Here is a 15,841-nt window from a genome sequence, read left to right as displayed (position 1 = left end):
CATTATAGTGTCACCTGCATCCAACTTCAATGGACCAACACCTCTTTCTCTTAATAATCTCTTAATTTGCAAAAACTGTTACTGTTCATCAACCCATGAACTGTTCAGTTCAGTTTATTTCTCATTTGCCTTACTCGAATTCAAAACTATTGTTGAATTAAAGAAGGTGCTGTGGGCCATCAGCCGCAGCAGAATTATATTCAACCACAATCTGTAATCTCATGGCCTGACATATCCCCCACTCTACCATTACCACCAAACCAGGGGATCAACCCTGGTTCAATAAGAGTGCAGGAGCAGCACCAGGCATACCTAAAAATGAGGTGTCAACCTGGTGAAGCTACACAACAGGACAGCTTGCGTGCTAAACAGAGGAAGAAGCATGCAATAGACAGAGCTAAGCAATCCCACAACCAATGGATTATATCAAAGCCCTGCAGATCTACCACATCCAACCATGAATGGTGGTGGACAATTAAACAACTCACTGGAGGAGGCAGTTCCACAAATATCCCCATCCTCAATGATGGAGGAGCCCAGCACAGCAGTGCAAAGGATAAGGCTGAAGAATTTGCTACAATCTTCAGCCAGAAGCGTGGAGTAGATAATTCACCTCAGCCTCCTCCTGAGGTCCCCAACAAATGCCAGTCTTCAGTCAGTTCAATTCACTCCACATGATATCAAGAAATGGCTGATGGCACTGGATATCGCGAGGGCTATGGGCCTCAACAACATTCTGGCAATGGTGCTGAAGACTTGAGTTCCATAACTAGTTGCACATCCAGCCAAGCTGTTCCAGTACAGCTACAACACTGGCATCTATCCAGCAATGTACAAAATTGCCCAGGTATGTCCTGTCCATAAAAAAAAAGGACAAATCCAATCCAGCCAATTGCTGCTCCATCAGTCTAGCCTCGATTATCAGCAAAGCGATGGAATGTGTCATCGACAGTGCTTTCAAACTGCACTCACTCAACAATAACTTGCTCACTGGTGCTCAGTTTGGGTTCTGACGGGGTCACTCAGGCCCTGTTCTGATGAAAAGTCATATTGGACTTGAAACATTAACTCTGTTTCTCTCTACAGATGCTGCCAGAGCTTCAGCTTTTCCAGCATTTTCTGAATTTATTTCACTCAGCCCCTGGCTTCATTACAGCCTTGGTCCAAACATGGAGAAAAGGCAAATGAACTCAAGAAGAGAGATGAGAGTGACATCAAGGCAGCATTTAGGAGCCATATAAATACTGTAGCCGCAAGAGCAGGTCAGAGGCTAGGAATACTGCGGCAAGTAACTCTCCTCCAGATTCCCCAAAGCCTGTTCATCATCTGCAAGGCACAAGTCAGGAGTGTGATGGAATACTCCCCACTTGCCTGGATGAATGCAGCTCCCACAACACTCAAGAAGCTTGACACCATCCAGGACAAAGCAGCCCACTTGATTGGCACCCCATCCACAAACATTCATTCCTTCCACCACTGATGCACAGTAGCAGCAGCGTGTACCATCTACAAGATGCACCGCAGGAATTTAACAAGGCTCCTTCAACAGCTCCTAACAAACCCACAACCTCTGCCACCTCAAAATACAAAGGCAACACATGCTTGGGAACACCTGGCCTAACCAGTGATGCCCAAATCCCAAATTAAATAAAAAGCCATTAACCATCCTGACTTGGAAATATATCGCCGTTCCTTCACTGTCGCTGGGTCAAAATCCTGGAACTCCCTCCCTAACAGCACTGTGGGTGTACCTACACCAGATGGACTGCAGCGGTTCAAGGCGGCAGCTCACCACCACCTTCTCAGGGGCAATTAGGGATGGGCAATAAATGCTGGCCCAGCCAGTGACACCCACATCCCGTGAATGAATTTTTAAAAACTTCTTTCTTCATGCAAAATCTGGTATCAAATCAATCATATTAGTGTTAAAATTTACAAGATGTTCCCTTCTTGTCAGGTTGGTTTGATACTTAACATTAAATCTAGCATGGTCTGTTCCCTTGCCAATTCTAAAACTCTCAAATATATTCACTAAATTCATTGCTTTAATCACTTTACAGAATCACAATCACAGAATCTCAGTGCAGAAGAGGCCCTTTGGCCCATCGAGTCTGCACCAACACGTGAGAAACACCTGACCTACCTACCTCGTCCCATTTACCAGCACTCGGCCCATAGCCTTGAATGTTATGACGTGCCAAGTGCTCATCCAGGTACTTTTTAAAGGATGCGAGGCAACCCGATCATCACCACCCTCTGGGTAAAAAAGTTTTTCCTCACATCTCCCCTAAACCTCCTGCCCCTCACCTTGAACTAATGTCCCCTTGCGACTGACCCTTCAACTAAGGGGAACAGCTGCTCTCTATCCACTCTGTGCATGCCTCTCATAATCTTGTACATCTCAATCAGGTCACCCCTCAGTCTTCTCTGCTCCAATGAAAACAACCCAAGCCTATCCAACCTCTCTTCATAACTTAAATGTTTCATCCCAGGCAACATCCTGGTGAATCTCCTCTGCACCCACTCCAGTGCAATCACATCCTTCCTATAGTGTGGTGACCAGAACTGCACACAGTACTCCAGCTGTGGCCTCACCAAGGTTCTATACAACTCCAACATGATCTCCCTACTTTTGTAATCTATACCTTGAAGAATAAAGGCAAGTATCCCATATGCCTTTTTCACCACCGCACTAACAAGCCCCTCCACCTTCAGAGATCTATGGACACACACGCCAAGGCCCCTTTGTTCCTCAGCACTTCCTAGTGCCATGCAGTTCATTGGAAGGAGTAATTTGACAAGGAAGTATTCAAAGTGTATCACCTCACACTTTTCAGAGTTAAGTTCCATCTGCCACTTACCTGCCCATTTGACCATCCCATCTATATCTTCCTGTAGCCCAAGACACTCAACCTCACTGTTAACCACCTGGCCAATCTTTGTGTCATCTGCGACTTTAGCCATCCTGCTTCTCTCAGGGAAGCAAAGTAGTAAGAATTAAAATCTCCCATTATAACTAGTGTGTTTCTCCTCAATTTCTGAATGTATCCATCCCATTGCTATTTCATTTCTATATGAACATGGGTTGGTAACTCCTAGCACAGCCTTGCTTCCTATGCTGTTGCTTAACTCTAACCCTAGTAAAATAGCCCCTTGTAATTCAGAGGTCTAAACTAATGCTCCAGTGACATAGTTCAAATCCCACCATGGCAGCTGAGGGAATTAAAATTCAATTAATTAATACATCTAGAATTAAAAAGCCAGTGTTAAAATAATGATCATAAAACTACTGGATCATTGTAAAAAAATACAATCTGGTTCCCTAATGTCCTTTAGGGAAGGAAATCTGCCGTCCTTACCTGTTCTGGCCAAAATGTAACTCCAGACCCACACGATGTGATTGACTCTTAACTATCCTCTGAAATGGCCGAGCAAGCCACTTATGGAAGTCTCCTACCCAGAGTACATTCTGTGCCTTTGCTGCGCTCAGTGCTTCTTCCATCTGTCAGATTGTGTGCGTGGCAGTTGGTGAGAACACCAACAAGAGGGAAAAAACCTATTTGACCTCGTCCTCACTGATCTATCTATCACAGATGCAACTGTCCATGACAGTATTGGTAGGAGTGACTACTGTACAGTCCTTCAGTCCTTCTGCACAGAAGTCCCATCTTCACACTGAGGATACCCTCCATTGTGTTGTGTGACACTGCCACCATGCTAAATGGGATTGATTTTGAACAGATCTGGCAGCTTAAGACTGGGTATTGTTACGATCTCCACAGAGACTGTTACATTTAAAGAGAAATTCAAACACCCAGTTAATTAATGAAAGAATGAATCCACATGATTCCATGGTTTAAAACAAATTATTTTTGCTATATAAGAATCAACTAAAACAAACACCACTCAGTGAACCCTGACTTAGGTAATTACTTATACTTTACATCAAAAAGCACAACAAAATACAAGCACAGACATTGTAAACTGAAACCTTGAACTGAACCCTCCCTTTTCTACTATGACTCTCCCCTTACCACCACCTCCACCACCAGGGAATCTTTGGTTACTTATCAGTTCCTTGCAGGTTGCCCATTTTCTTGGGACCAACTTCAAACTTTTCTGTAGTTGTCTTGTGAGGCTTGGGATGTTTGATATCAAGCTTCATCTTCATTCACAATTTTTGCACAGACTTAAACAGAAAATTAGAAACACTCTGGTTTCTAATAGCTCTATTCTCTGGCTTCATGGGTGCTTTACAGCTCCTGGCAAATCTTTCTCTCTCTGCCTGATTCCAAGATGACCTGCTTGTTTTCACTATAAGGGTTACTTTAGATATCTCCCTCTAACTCCAAGATAGGCAAATCTTCCAGCCTCCTTTGCCTCACCAAGTGTGAGCTCCCACCTGCATTCTTTGCAGTGAATGATAAGGTTAGCATTTTCTCTGCTTAAGGTGCAGCCTGACAAATATCTATCTCTTTTGCTCCCTTGATGCTCAGCAAGGTTCAAACTGCACAAGACCAAAGCTGAACTGTCTGTCTGTTCTGAAACTGAACTGTTTGTTTCTGTGAACAAACACACAAAGATGAATTAAAACAAAGGAACCACTCTAACACCCACAGCCTATGTCCATGGAAAAGTGGCATATTTGGGATGCTCCTAATGGAAATGTAAACCTTTTACCTTCAAAACAGCCCCTTGATTCTGTGACCCACATGAAAAATTTATCTCTCTAATGAAGTTGATGGTCATCTTTCCAGACTTGCTGGTTCAACCAAGAAACCCTTTTGCTTACAATGGTGTTTCTAACATCTTTTTCTTGAAACTACATGACTAATTTAAACCACTTATGAAGACAACTGTAGACATCTTGTCTCTACCGAGAGCTCACAAATGGGTAAGCCATTGTTTAACTCTGCTATTAAATAAACATCAGTTAAGCTTTGAACTGTAATTACCCCAGGTCTGTCTGAATTGTACTTACTTCGGGGTTGTGTATCAGTTTCTCAATCAGATGTTCCTATTTATCTTATATTTAACACACTAATTCCTAAAACCAAATGTTATTTTCCACAAAATACTAATTACGAAATTAGATATACGCAACAATGTCTATCAGGCACTGTGAGCCATCAACAGCAGAATTGTATTCAACTACAATCTGTAACCTCATAGCCCAACATATCCCTCACTCTACCATCACTATCAAGCTGGGGATCAACCCTGGCTCAATGAGAAGTGCAGGAGCGCACCAGGCATTGCCAAAAATGAGGTTCCAATCCGGTGAAGCTACAACATAGAGCTACATGTGTGACAAACAGGAGAAGAAACATGCCATAGACAAAGCTAAGTGACACCATTAAAAAATAGATGAGATCTAAGCTCTGCAGCCATGCAACATCTATTCGTGAACTGTGGTAGACTATCAAACAATTAACTGGTGGAGGAGGAGGCTTGAAAAACATTCACTTCCACAAAAGATGGGGGAGCCCAGCATATCATTGCAAAAGATAAGGCTGAAGAATTTACAACCATTTTCAGCTCAAAGTGCCAAATGGATGATCCATCTCTGCTTCATCCAGAGGCCCCCAGCATCATGGATGCCAGTCTTCAGCCAATTTGATTCACTCCACATGATATCAAGAAACAACTGGATACTGCAAAGACTACGGGCCCTGACAATAATCCGGCAATAGTACTGAAGACTTGTGCTCCAGAACTTGCCGCGCCTCCAGCCAAGCTGTTCCAGTGCAGCTACAACTCTAGCATCTACCCGGCTATGTGGAAAATTGCCCAGATATGTCCTGTCCACAAAAAAACAGGACAAATCCAACCCGGCCATTTACCACCGCATCAGTCTACTCTTGATCATCAGCAAAGTGATGGAAGATGTTGTCAGCAGTGCTATCAAATGGTACTTACTCATCAATAACCTGTGCACTGATGTCCAGTTTGAGTTCTGCCAGCACCAGTCCACTCCAGACCTTAATAATGCCTTGGCCCAAGCATGGACGGAAAAGCTGAATTTCAGAAGTGAGGTGAGAGCAACTTGATGTTAAGGCAGCATTTTACTGCCTGTGGTGTCAAGGAGTCCGAGCAAAACTGAAGTCAACGGGAATCGGGTTGGAGTCCCATCTAGCACAAAGGAAGATTGTTGTTGGAGGTCAAATATCTGTCCCAGCATGTTGCTTCAGGAGTTCGTCAGGACTTTTTTTAACAACAATCAATGATAGCTTCATGGTCACCATTACTGAGATTTGAACCCATGTCCCCAGAGGATTAGCCTGGGTCTCTGGATTACTAGTTCAGTGACATTACCACCACACTACCATCTCCCTACTAAAGAAACAGAGAGATGGATGTATATGTGCACACATTATTGAAGGTGGTAGGGCAGGTTGCAAAAGTGGTTTAATTAGCCTAACTTTACGTTCTTTTCTCCCTTGCAGCGTATAGGAAGGATTTTTCAAGCTTATTAACAACCTCCTTTGAGTGAAATGAATGCTCCCACTGCAGCCAACAAGTACTGGAAGGAGGTTTAAACCCAGGGCCTTGTAGCTCAAAGGCATGAGTTCTACCAAGGTGAGCCACCCAGAGGGCAGTACCCTCAGCCCAACTAACTTTAGCTGTTTCATTAATGACATTCCTTCTTGTCAGAAGGTCAAAAATAGGAATGTTCATTGTCACAACAGTGGGTTTCTATCTTGAACTGCAGTGGTTCAAGAAGGCAACTCATCACCACCTTCTCAAGGGCAATTAGAAAAGGGCAATACATGTTGGTCTAGCCAGTGATACCCAAATCCTAAAATTGAATAATAAAAAAAATCTAATTTGCCTTCCACTATATGAAAGAATGATAAGTGAGTTTTTGACTTATCATAGCAAACAATTTTTATCAGTTAGTCCACAACACACCCAGACATGAGGTGAGGAAAACCCCCGTGGTGGAAAGGGTTGGGAAGCAAAGGTCCAAAATCACCTTTTTCCTCTCAAGCATACTACACTTAGCATGTAACATCTCAAATTACTCAGACTAGATCCCAAAATGTTACTCCCTAAAAGAAATCAGACTAATTTTACAATTGAATGAATTGTTTTCACCCTATCCTTATGGAGATTATTCCATAGATTTATCAACCCCTCACTGAAATATTAATATTGCCCGCTTCTTTGGGAGGAGCCCTACCCCTGTTCAACGGTCCCCATCACCAATTTCCAATATTCCCCCTCCAGCTGGGCCCCTCCCTCTGACCTCTCACCTGCTTTTGATCTTTTGTTGTGAACTCTTAGCATGACATCAGCCACCTCAATTTCTCTGCTCCCCTCACCCTCTCTAACCTGTTTACCTCTGAACTTGCTGCACTCCGTTCTCTCAGGTCTAACCCTGACATTGTTACCAAACCTGCTGACAAGGGCAGTGCTGTTGTTGTCTGATGAACAGACCTTGCAGAGGTCGAATATCAACTCTCCAATGCTTCCTCCTACCTCCCCCTGGACCATGAACCAACACCGAATCTTGTTTCCAGAACAGTCACTGACCTCATCTCCTCCGGTGATTTTCCCTCCATGGCTTCCTACCTCATAGTCCTCCAACCCCACACAGCTCACTTCTACCTCCTTCCCAAGATCCATAAGCAGCACTACCCTGGTCAAGCCATCGTTTCAGCCTGTTCCCGGCCCACTGAGCTGATTTCTTTCTGCCTTGACTCTATTTTTTGTTCCCTTGTCCAGCCTCCCCCAGCCAACATCCATGACTCTTCCGATGCCCTCTGTCACTTCAACAGTTTCCAATTTCTTGGCTCTTTACCATGGATATCCAATCTCTCCCCAACTGCATCCCCTGCCAGAACAGTCTCGAGCTCTTTGCTTCTTCCTTGAATGGAGGCCCAACCAGTTTCCATCAACCAACACTCTCCTCTGCCTGGCTGAACTTGTTCCCTCACTGAACAATTTCTCCTTTAATGCATCTCACTTCCGTCAAATAAAAGGTGTCACTATGGGTACCCGTATGGGTTCTAGCTAAGCTTGCCTTTTTGTAGGATATGTCGAACAATCTTTGTTCCATTCCTACTTGGGGCCCCCTCCCTCAACTCTTTTTCCAGTACATTGATGACTGTATTGGTGAAGTGTCCTGCAAAACTTCAACTTTGCTTCCAAATTCTACCCTTCTCTCAGTTTCACATGGTCCATCAGGGCTATGGACCAAGTGCTGGAAAATGGGACTTGAATAAATAGGTGCTTGATGGCTGGCGCGGACACGATGGGCCAAAGGGCCTGTTTCTGCGCTGTATAACTATCTCTGACTCTTCTCTTCCCTTCATTGACTTCTCTGTCTCCATTTCTGGCAATAGGCTATTAGTACTCATTATAAGCCCACAGATTCCCACAGCTACCTTGACTACACTTACTCACACCCTATACCCCCATCTTTCAGCATTCTGACGAGACCATTCCCTCCATGATACCCTGCTCCACTCCTTAGCCATCTCCAATACCCATCCCTTTCCTACAGGATCTTTCCAAGCAAGCGCAGGAGATGTAACACCTGTCCTTTAACCTCATCCCTCCTTACTGTCCAAGGTACCAAACACTCCTTCCAGGTGAAGCAGCGATTTACGATTTTTAAATCTTTCAATTTAGTCTACTGCATTCACTGCTCACAGTGTGGTCTCCTCTGCAATGGGGAGGCCAAACACAGATTGGATGACTGCTTTGGGGGAACATCTCCATTCAGTCCGCAAACATGACTCAGAGCTTCCTGTGGTCTGCCATTTTAATTTTGGATCTTGCTTTCACATTGACATCTCTGCCTTCAGTATACTGCAATGTTCCAGTGAAGCTCAATGGAAGTTTGGGGGAACAGCATCTCATCTTTCGATTAGGCACTTCACAACCTCCTGGACTCAACATTTGAGTTCAACAATTTCAGACCAGAAACTCTGCCCCATCTCTTTCCTTTTCTTTGCTTGTTTTGTTTTTTTTTGTTGCTTTCAGATGGTAACACACCTACTCCAGGTTCATCTTATGTTTCTTTTCTTGCCCCCTCACCATTCCCTTTGGCCCTGGAAGACTAACTCCTCTGTTTTTCAATCTCTCCTGTCTTCTACCCGCTCACAGACCTCCTTTATCTTTGTCCCACTCACTGCTTAAATCCTATTACATCTCGAACTTGTTCCAATTCTGATGAAAGGTCACTGACCTGAAACATTAACTGTTTCCCTCTCTATACAGATGCTGCCTAATCTGCTGAGTTTTTTTTCCCAGCATTTTCTATTTTTATTTCACATTTCCAGCACCTGCAGTATTTGACTTTTCTATTAAGATTGGGCTCTATTTTAACTCATACACGAGTTAAAATCAGGCCCAATTCTGCAGATTAGTTTTGAAATTTCCTCTTTCCAAGCTCAGGCTGTGTTCTGCTGGTCCAGATGAAAAAGCTTGTCATGGTTATACTTCCTACTTCTTTTAGAACCCTGGAAACAACACATGACTTGATTTTCAGAATTATACTCTTTATTTTTATCCTGCTTGTTTTATTTCTTCTGCCATACACCTTTGTGAATGTGGGACCTGTAGAACTCTCATCTGATCCAGTTTCTCCATTTATCCAGCTATAATGCAGTGTGATAAATCCCATTTCTGGGTGACAGATCTATCACTGCACTGCATCATTAACCCAGGGAATCTGTTCAATTATACATCATCCCCTAAAGTACTGAGCACCTGCCTGCCTCAGGTATTAAATTACCATATCTGCCATTGAGGGTTCAGTTCAAATATCCCAGCACTTAAAAGACATGTCAACTTGATACCAAGCCAACCGCAAATATATTCCAATAAATACCCCCATGCTGAAGAGGTAAGACAAACACACAAATGTGGATTTGAGCCCTCCTATGATAGATACATGGAACTCCTTCAGTCAAATGGGCTGGCAGCACAGCTTCTCATATAGCATAGCATCACATTCAACCCTGTCTACATTACAGACATCAAGAATGCATCGTGAAATAGTGGCCCCACCAACTGGAGCTTTGAAGCTCCCACTATAATGACTCCTCACTGCAAACAAGAGGGAAATTGCCACCCGTGAAATCATTTTGACAAACCTTTCCTTTGGCTTTTATATACATCAAATATCTCTGAGGAAAAGATAATCACATCTTGTGCAAACTGATTCACTAAAGTTTACAAAGATTCTTAATAGCTCCTAAACAGAGTTATTTTCTACAGAAGCTGCTTCTTATTGTTCCAGAGACAAAGACTGCATTAAGGTTTCAGCAGCCTTTAGAAGAAGTCAGAGTGCAATGGATATATGAGCACATCTTTATGCTCTAATCCCAATAATTCCAAAGATGACAATTTTTCCAGTTTTCAATACTCAAAGCCAAGTTCTTTATAATGCAATCATATCTCTGTACTCCTGCTCTTTAAAAAATGCACACAGCTATCTGAACAAGTCAGCCAAGTATCTGATGGTGAAAGACAACCACTTAGTGAGACTACCACGAAATAAAGGTCCAGCTAACATTTATTTTTACTTATTCATGGATGTGGGCATCACTGGCTTAGCCAACATTTATTGCCCATCCCTAGTCGTCCTTCAGAAGGCGGTGGTGAGCTGCCTTCTTGAACCGCTGCAGTCCATGTGGTGTAGGTACACCCACAGTGCTGTTAGGTGGGGGGAGTTCCAGGATTTTGACCCAGTGACAGTGAAGGAACGGCGATATATTTCCAAGTCAGGATGGTGAGCGGTTTTGAGGGGAACTTCCAGGTGGTGGCGTTCCCATGTGCCTGCTGCCCTTGTCCTTTGAGGTTTTGGGTTTGGAGGATGCTATCAAAGGAGCTTTGGTGAGTTGCTGCAGTGCATCAACTGCACTCTGCTGCCACTGTGTGTCAGTGTGGAAGGAGTGAATGTTGAAGGTAGTGGATGAAAAACCAATCAAGTGGGCTGCTGTACTCATCCAAGAAAGTGAAGAATATTCCATCATACTCCTGAACTGTGCCTTGGAGATGGTAGAGAGGCTTTGGGGAGATAGATGGTGAGTTACTCAATACAGAATACCCAACTCCTGACCTATTCTTGTAGTCACAGTATTTATGTGGTTGGTCCAGTTAAGTTTCTGGTCAAAAGTAAATGTCCAGGATATTGATAAAGGGGGATTCAGCAATGGTAATGCCAATGGAAGGTTCAATTCTTTCTTGCATGAAATGATCACTGCCTAGCACTTGTGTGGTTTGCATGTTACTTGCTATTTACCAAGCCTGAAAGTTGTTCAGGTCTTGCTGCATGTTGACACAGACTGCTCCAGTATTTGAAGAGCCATGAATGGCACTGAACATTGTGCAATCTTCAGTAAGCATCCCCGTTTTTGACCTTATTTTGGAGGGGAAGTCATTGATGAAGCAACTGAAGATGGACACTGTCCTGAGGAACTCCTGCAGTGATGTTGTGGGGCTGAGGTGATCGGCCTCCAACAACCACAACCATCTTCCTTTGTGCTAGGCATGACTCCAACCAGTGATGGTGGGGTCTCAGGTGGAGTTTGAGATGGATCATCCATAAATGCTTCAGCCTTATTTTTACACTCTCAGTCTGGGTTTGCCATCATTCAGGATGGGGATGTTTGTGGAGCTTCCTTAGTTATTTCATTTCCCACCACCATAAGAAGGAGGAATCTCCAGTAGAAAACCTCCCTCTGTCCTGGGCAAGAACAGAAAGAAATCACTCATTCGCTTTTCAAACAACATGGCCCTAACAACTGGAAAATCATTCCTCTAGTTCAGCTCCTATATGAGGGAGGAGAGAATGCAGGTGTGTCAGAGATTATGTTAAATGAAAAATACAAGTATTTTGTGCCAGACAGGAATTTCTATCTGAATTTATTTTCTAAGGAATGTGGGAGGTAGAAAATACTAAATTTGTAAATCCAAGATCCAAATCTAACTAAAACATCAAATTAACAGAATGATCACCAATCCATTTTGCTCCATTCAGTCAAATAAACTTTCTGCTAATTGAACAAAATGTGCAGGAAAGCCCAGTGTATTCACCTTTACAGTTCAGAAAATCTCATCTCTATAACACCAGAGCTGTGATTCAATCAACTGTTCAACAAAACACAATTAATTAAATATCTACTAGCAAATTGAGTTTTTCCAGGTAATTCTATTTTTGTTTTGGATTTCCAGCATCCGCAGTAGTTTTTTGTTTTTATAAATTAAATCAGTAACTGTCCAGACCACAGACATTCCTTCAGTAAAGCAGCAGGTCAGGTAAAAAGTTAAGTGCTGTTGCTTAATCCAAGTTTGCATTTCTCAAGAGCTCGAAATTGTTATTAGAATTAATTATTATGTTTCGCAGTTTGAGACAGTTGGAGATTTAATCACGGTGTACTCATATTGCTGTATTCTGGTCCTCATTCCCATACTGAAAACCAGTGGCAACCTCATGGGAACATACACTAATGCAGCCAACACTCAACACACTTACTTTTCTAGTTCACATTAGGATTCCATGTCAAACCAGCATTTCGGACAGAGCGTAAGAAGAAGTGTGCCTGCAGTTGAAAGATCTATTTTGACTATTTATCCACAACTCAATTTCTGTTGCTTTTAACTGAAAACTGTAAACCGGGTTGGCACGGAGACAAAATATAACCCGACAAGCGGAACAGACTTTTACACTGGCTAATGAGGAGAAGTCGAGAGCTGAGCGCTTATTAGCACACTCACCGATACCATTTATATTTTCTTCACAGGAATACCAAATGCCCGTGTGGAAGTAGCGGAACAGGAATTTGTCGTCTCCAGTATCCCAGCTGTAATGGACCTGGTTGGATTTGGAGCTGTTCACGTTGCCGCCGGTGCCGTTAAAGTTGATGCAGTTTAATTTAATCTCCTTGTTACAGTTTGGTTTGGGCACTTTCTGGGTTCCCTCACACCAGTATGTAGTAATGAAAGCAGTTGTGGAGAAAAAGAGAGCCAACAAGTTTAAGCTCACCGCCAGCATGGCTCTACATTTTCTGGTGGTTTTCATTGTAGCGTCAAGTGACTGTTTAGCGACTACTTTCCCGTGTTGTGAGCGAGCCTTCACGGCCAGAGCCTCTGACAAAATAAACAGCTACTTTCCCCAGTCCTGCACAGGAACCTGGAAAACCAGTCAATGCCACCAGTTCATCGCTTCACTCTGGGCCGAATCCTCTTCTCCAAGGTGTCCGGACTGGGTGTGTTCCTGAGCAGTCAGGTATCTGTCCCAGATTGAATGAGGAATGAAGGTAGCAGACGGGGAAAGGCTGTGCGTCCACACGGCTGGAGAGACAGCATCATCTTCAGCAGCACACACGGTGCAGTGGGATTAGTGCCGCCCTGTGACAGTCACCTGGTGGTGTGCACGATTCACCGGCAGCATTTACTAACTCCATCCAGACCCTGCTGCCCAAGTGCCCACTGTGCTCTGCAGCACGTCTAACACGCACTTTCCCGAAATAAATCATTTTTATTCTATATAACTATGTGACATTTTGTTGTAAATGTATAGAGAGAGATGGATCTAACTCACAGCTCATTTTGGATGCATCGGGCATTTTATGAGAGTGAGATTTTTGGACGAAATGATTTGCCAAATTACCTCTCAATCAATAAAACCATTTGAATTGTAGGGGGAGAAACAGAAACGGAGTAAATATATTGGTAGAAAAATAATTAGGCTCTGAGCCTGTTTTTCAAAGCAGCTGGAAGTACAAATGGGCCATTATTTAAACCATGTGTAAGTTTGTCTTATAGAACACCACCTCTCCCCCGGCCTGTCTCACTGTCACTTTGAGGCTGTAGGGGAAATAAATCAATCCTAGGTGAATATTTACCTCACAAACATTCAATCATCCTTTCTAACTAAATATGTTACAATTAAGACTTTGGAAATGAGGGAATGCACCATTAGTTAATGCTGATTATCCCAGCGAGAATTACTATCTAAATATTTAGCAGTTTTTACTATTCAGTGATCAGAGATGATGACATTCTGTGGGAGGTTTGGACCATTCCGCAATCGGGTGTCTTTGTTGGGTGATATCGTTTGTCTGGATGGTGAGAATTTACATATGGAAGGGTCTGTGGGTTTGGCTCCGGGTCTGGGCTTAAACCCAGGGAAATGTTAACACATCAAACAGCGAGCCGGCTCCACCTCACAAACTTCCACTTTTCACTTGAACAGATGAGACTGTGTGTATATATGCCGGAGGCCTCTGGGGAGAGGCGGGTTAATTACCCAATTAAAGCAATAGTCTTCAACTTGACATGTCGGCTCGCCCCGTTTCCTTGACTTACCGAAAGTTACAGTGAAGGCAAAGTGAGAATACAAGAAGGGCAACTGAGGGGCTGAATCAATCACATTGAAATCCTGTCACAAATACTCATTACTGTGTGCAGCTGCTTTCTTACCTGCTGGTGGGAATGGACTTGTTCGCAGTACATTTCCTGAGAGTTTTCTGCCTACACTTTAGGTGTTTGCGCTATGAGAATGAACAATGTTTTTCCTGATTTAGACTGGACATCAGGTGAAGACCAAGGTAACCAACAGTGGCACCAGCAGCCTGCTGCTCACACACCCATAGTTGCACTGGAGAGAACGACCCAGCAGAGAGAGGGGAGTGACAGAGAGGGACCCAGCAGAGAGAGGGGAGCGACAGAGAGGGGAGTGACAGAGAGGGACCCAGCAGAGAGAGGGGAGTGACAGAGAGGGACCCAGCAGAGAGAGGGGAGTGACAGAGAGGGGAGTGACAGAGAGGGACCCAGCAGAGAGAGGGGAGCGACAGAGAGGGGAGTGACAGAGAGAGGGGAGTGACAGAGAGGGGAGCGACAGAGAGGGGAGTGACAGAGAGGGGAGCGACAGAGAGGGGAGCGACAGAGAGGGGAGCGACAGAGAGGGACCCAGCAGAGAGAGGGGAGCGACAGAGAGGGGAGTGACAGAGAGAGGGGAGCGACAGAGAGGGACCCAGCAGAGAGAGGGGAGCGACAGAGAGGGACCCAGCAGAGAGAGGGGAGCGACAGAGAGGGGAGTGACAGAGAGAGGGGAGTGACAGAGAGGGACCCAGCAGAGAGAGTGGAGCGACAGAGAGGGACCCAGCAGAGAGAGGGGAGTGACAGAGAGGGGAGTGACAGAGAGAGGGGAGTGACAGAGAGGGACCCAGCAGAGAGAGTGGAGCGACAGAGAGGGACCCAGCAGAGAGAGGGGAGTGACAGAGAGGGGAGTGACAGAGAGGGGAGCGACAGAGAGGGGAGCGACAGAGAGGGACCCAGCAGAGAGAGGGGAGTGACAGAGAGGGGAGTGACAGAGAGAGGGGAGTGACAGAGAGGGACCCAGCAGAGAGAGTGGAGCGACAGAGAGGGACCCAGCAGAGAGAGGGGAGTGACAGAGAGGGGAGTGACAGAGAGGGGAGCGACAGAGAGGGGAGCGACAGAGAGGGACCCAGCAGAGAGAGGGGAGTGACAGAGAGGGGAGTGACAGAGAGGGGAGCGACAGAGAGGGACCCAGCAGAGAGAGGGGAGCGACAGAGAGAGGGGAGCGACAGAGAGAGGGGAGTGACAGAGAGGGACCCAGCAGAGAGAGTGGAGCGACAGAGAGGGACCCAGCAGAGAGAGGGGAGCGACAGAGAGGGACCCTGCAGAGAGAGGGGAGCGACAGAGAGGGACCCAGCAGAGAGAGGGGAGCGACAGAGAGGGACCCAGCAGAGAGAGGGGAGCGACAGAGAGGGACCCTGCAGAGAGAGGGGACCGACAGAGAGGGACCCAGCAGAGAGAGGGGAGCGACAGAGAGGGACCCAGCAGAGAGAGGGGACCGACA

General features: G+C 44.9%; 1 protein-coding gene across 2 annotated transcripts in view; it reads right to left on the bottom strand.

The window, feature by feature from the left end:
• gsg1l (gsg1-like) overlaps positions 1–13,455 on the bottom strand; it is a 342,176-nt gene extending 328,721 nt beyond the window's left edge. The window contains exon 1 of one of the 2 annotated variants that reach the window (XM_078558330.1): positions 12,733–13,455. In XM_078558330.1, the coding sequence (XP_078414456.1) occupies positions 12,733–13,036 (304 nt within the window). In that variant the 5' untranslated portion in view covers positions 13,037–13,455. The remainder of the gene's footprint in view (positions 1–12,732) is intronic. The other variant, XM_078558331.1, reaches the window with a different exon arrangement.
• Between the last annotated feature and the right edge of the window lie 2,386 nt (positions 13,456–15,841).

The sequence above is a fragment of the Cetorhinus maximus genome, chromosome 15, assembly GCF_964194155.1.
Source record: "Cetorhinus maximus chromosome 15, sCetMax3.hap1.1, whole genome shotgun sequence".
Classification (NCBI taxonomy): domain Eukaryota; kingdom Metazoa; phylum Chordata; class Chondrichthyes; order Lamniformes; family Cetorhinidae; genus Cetorhinus; species Cetorhinus maximus.
Note: the sequence above shows the minus strand (reverse complement) of the source record. Positions and strands in the feature narration are given on the sequence as shown.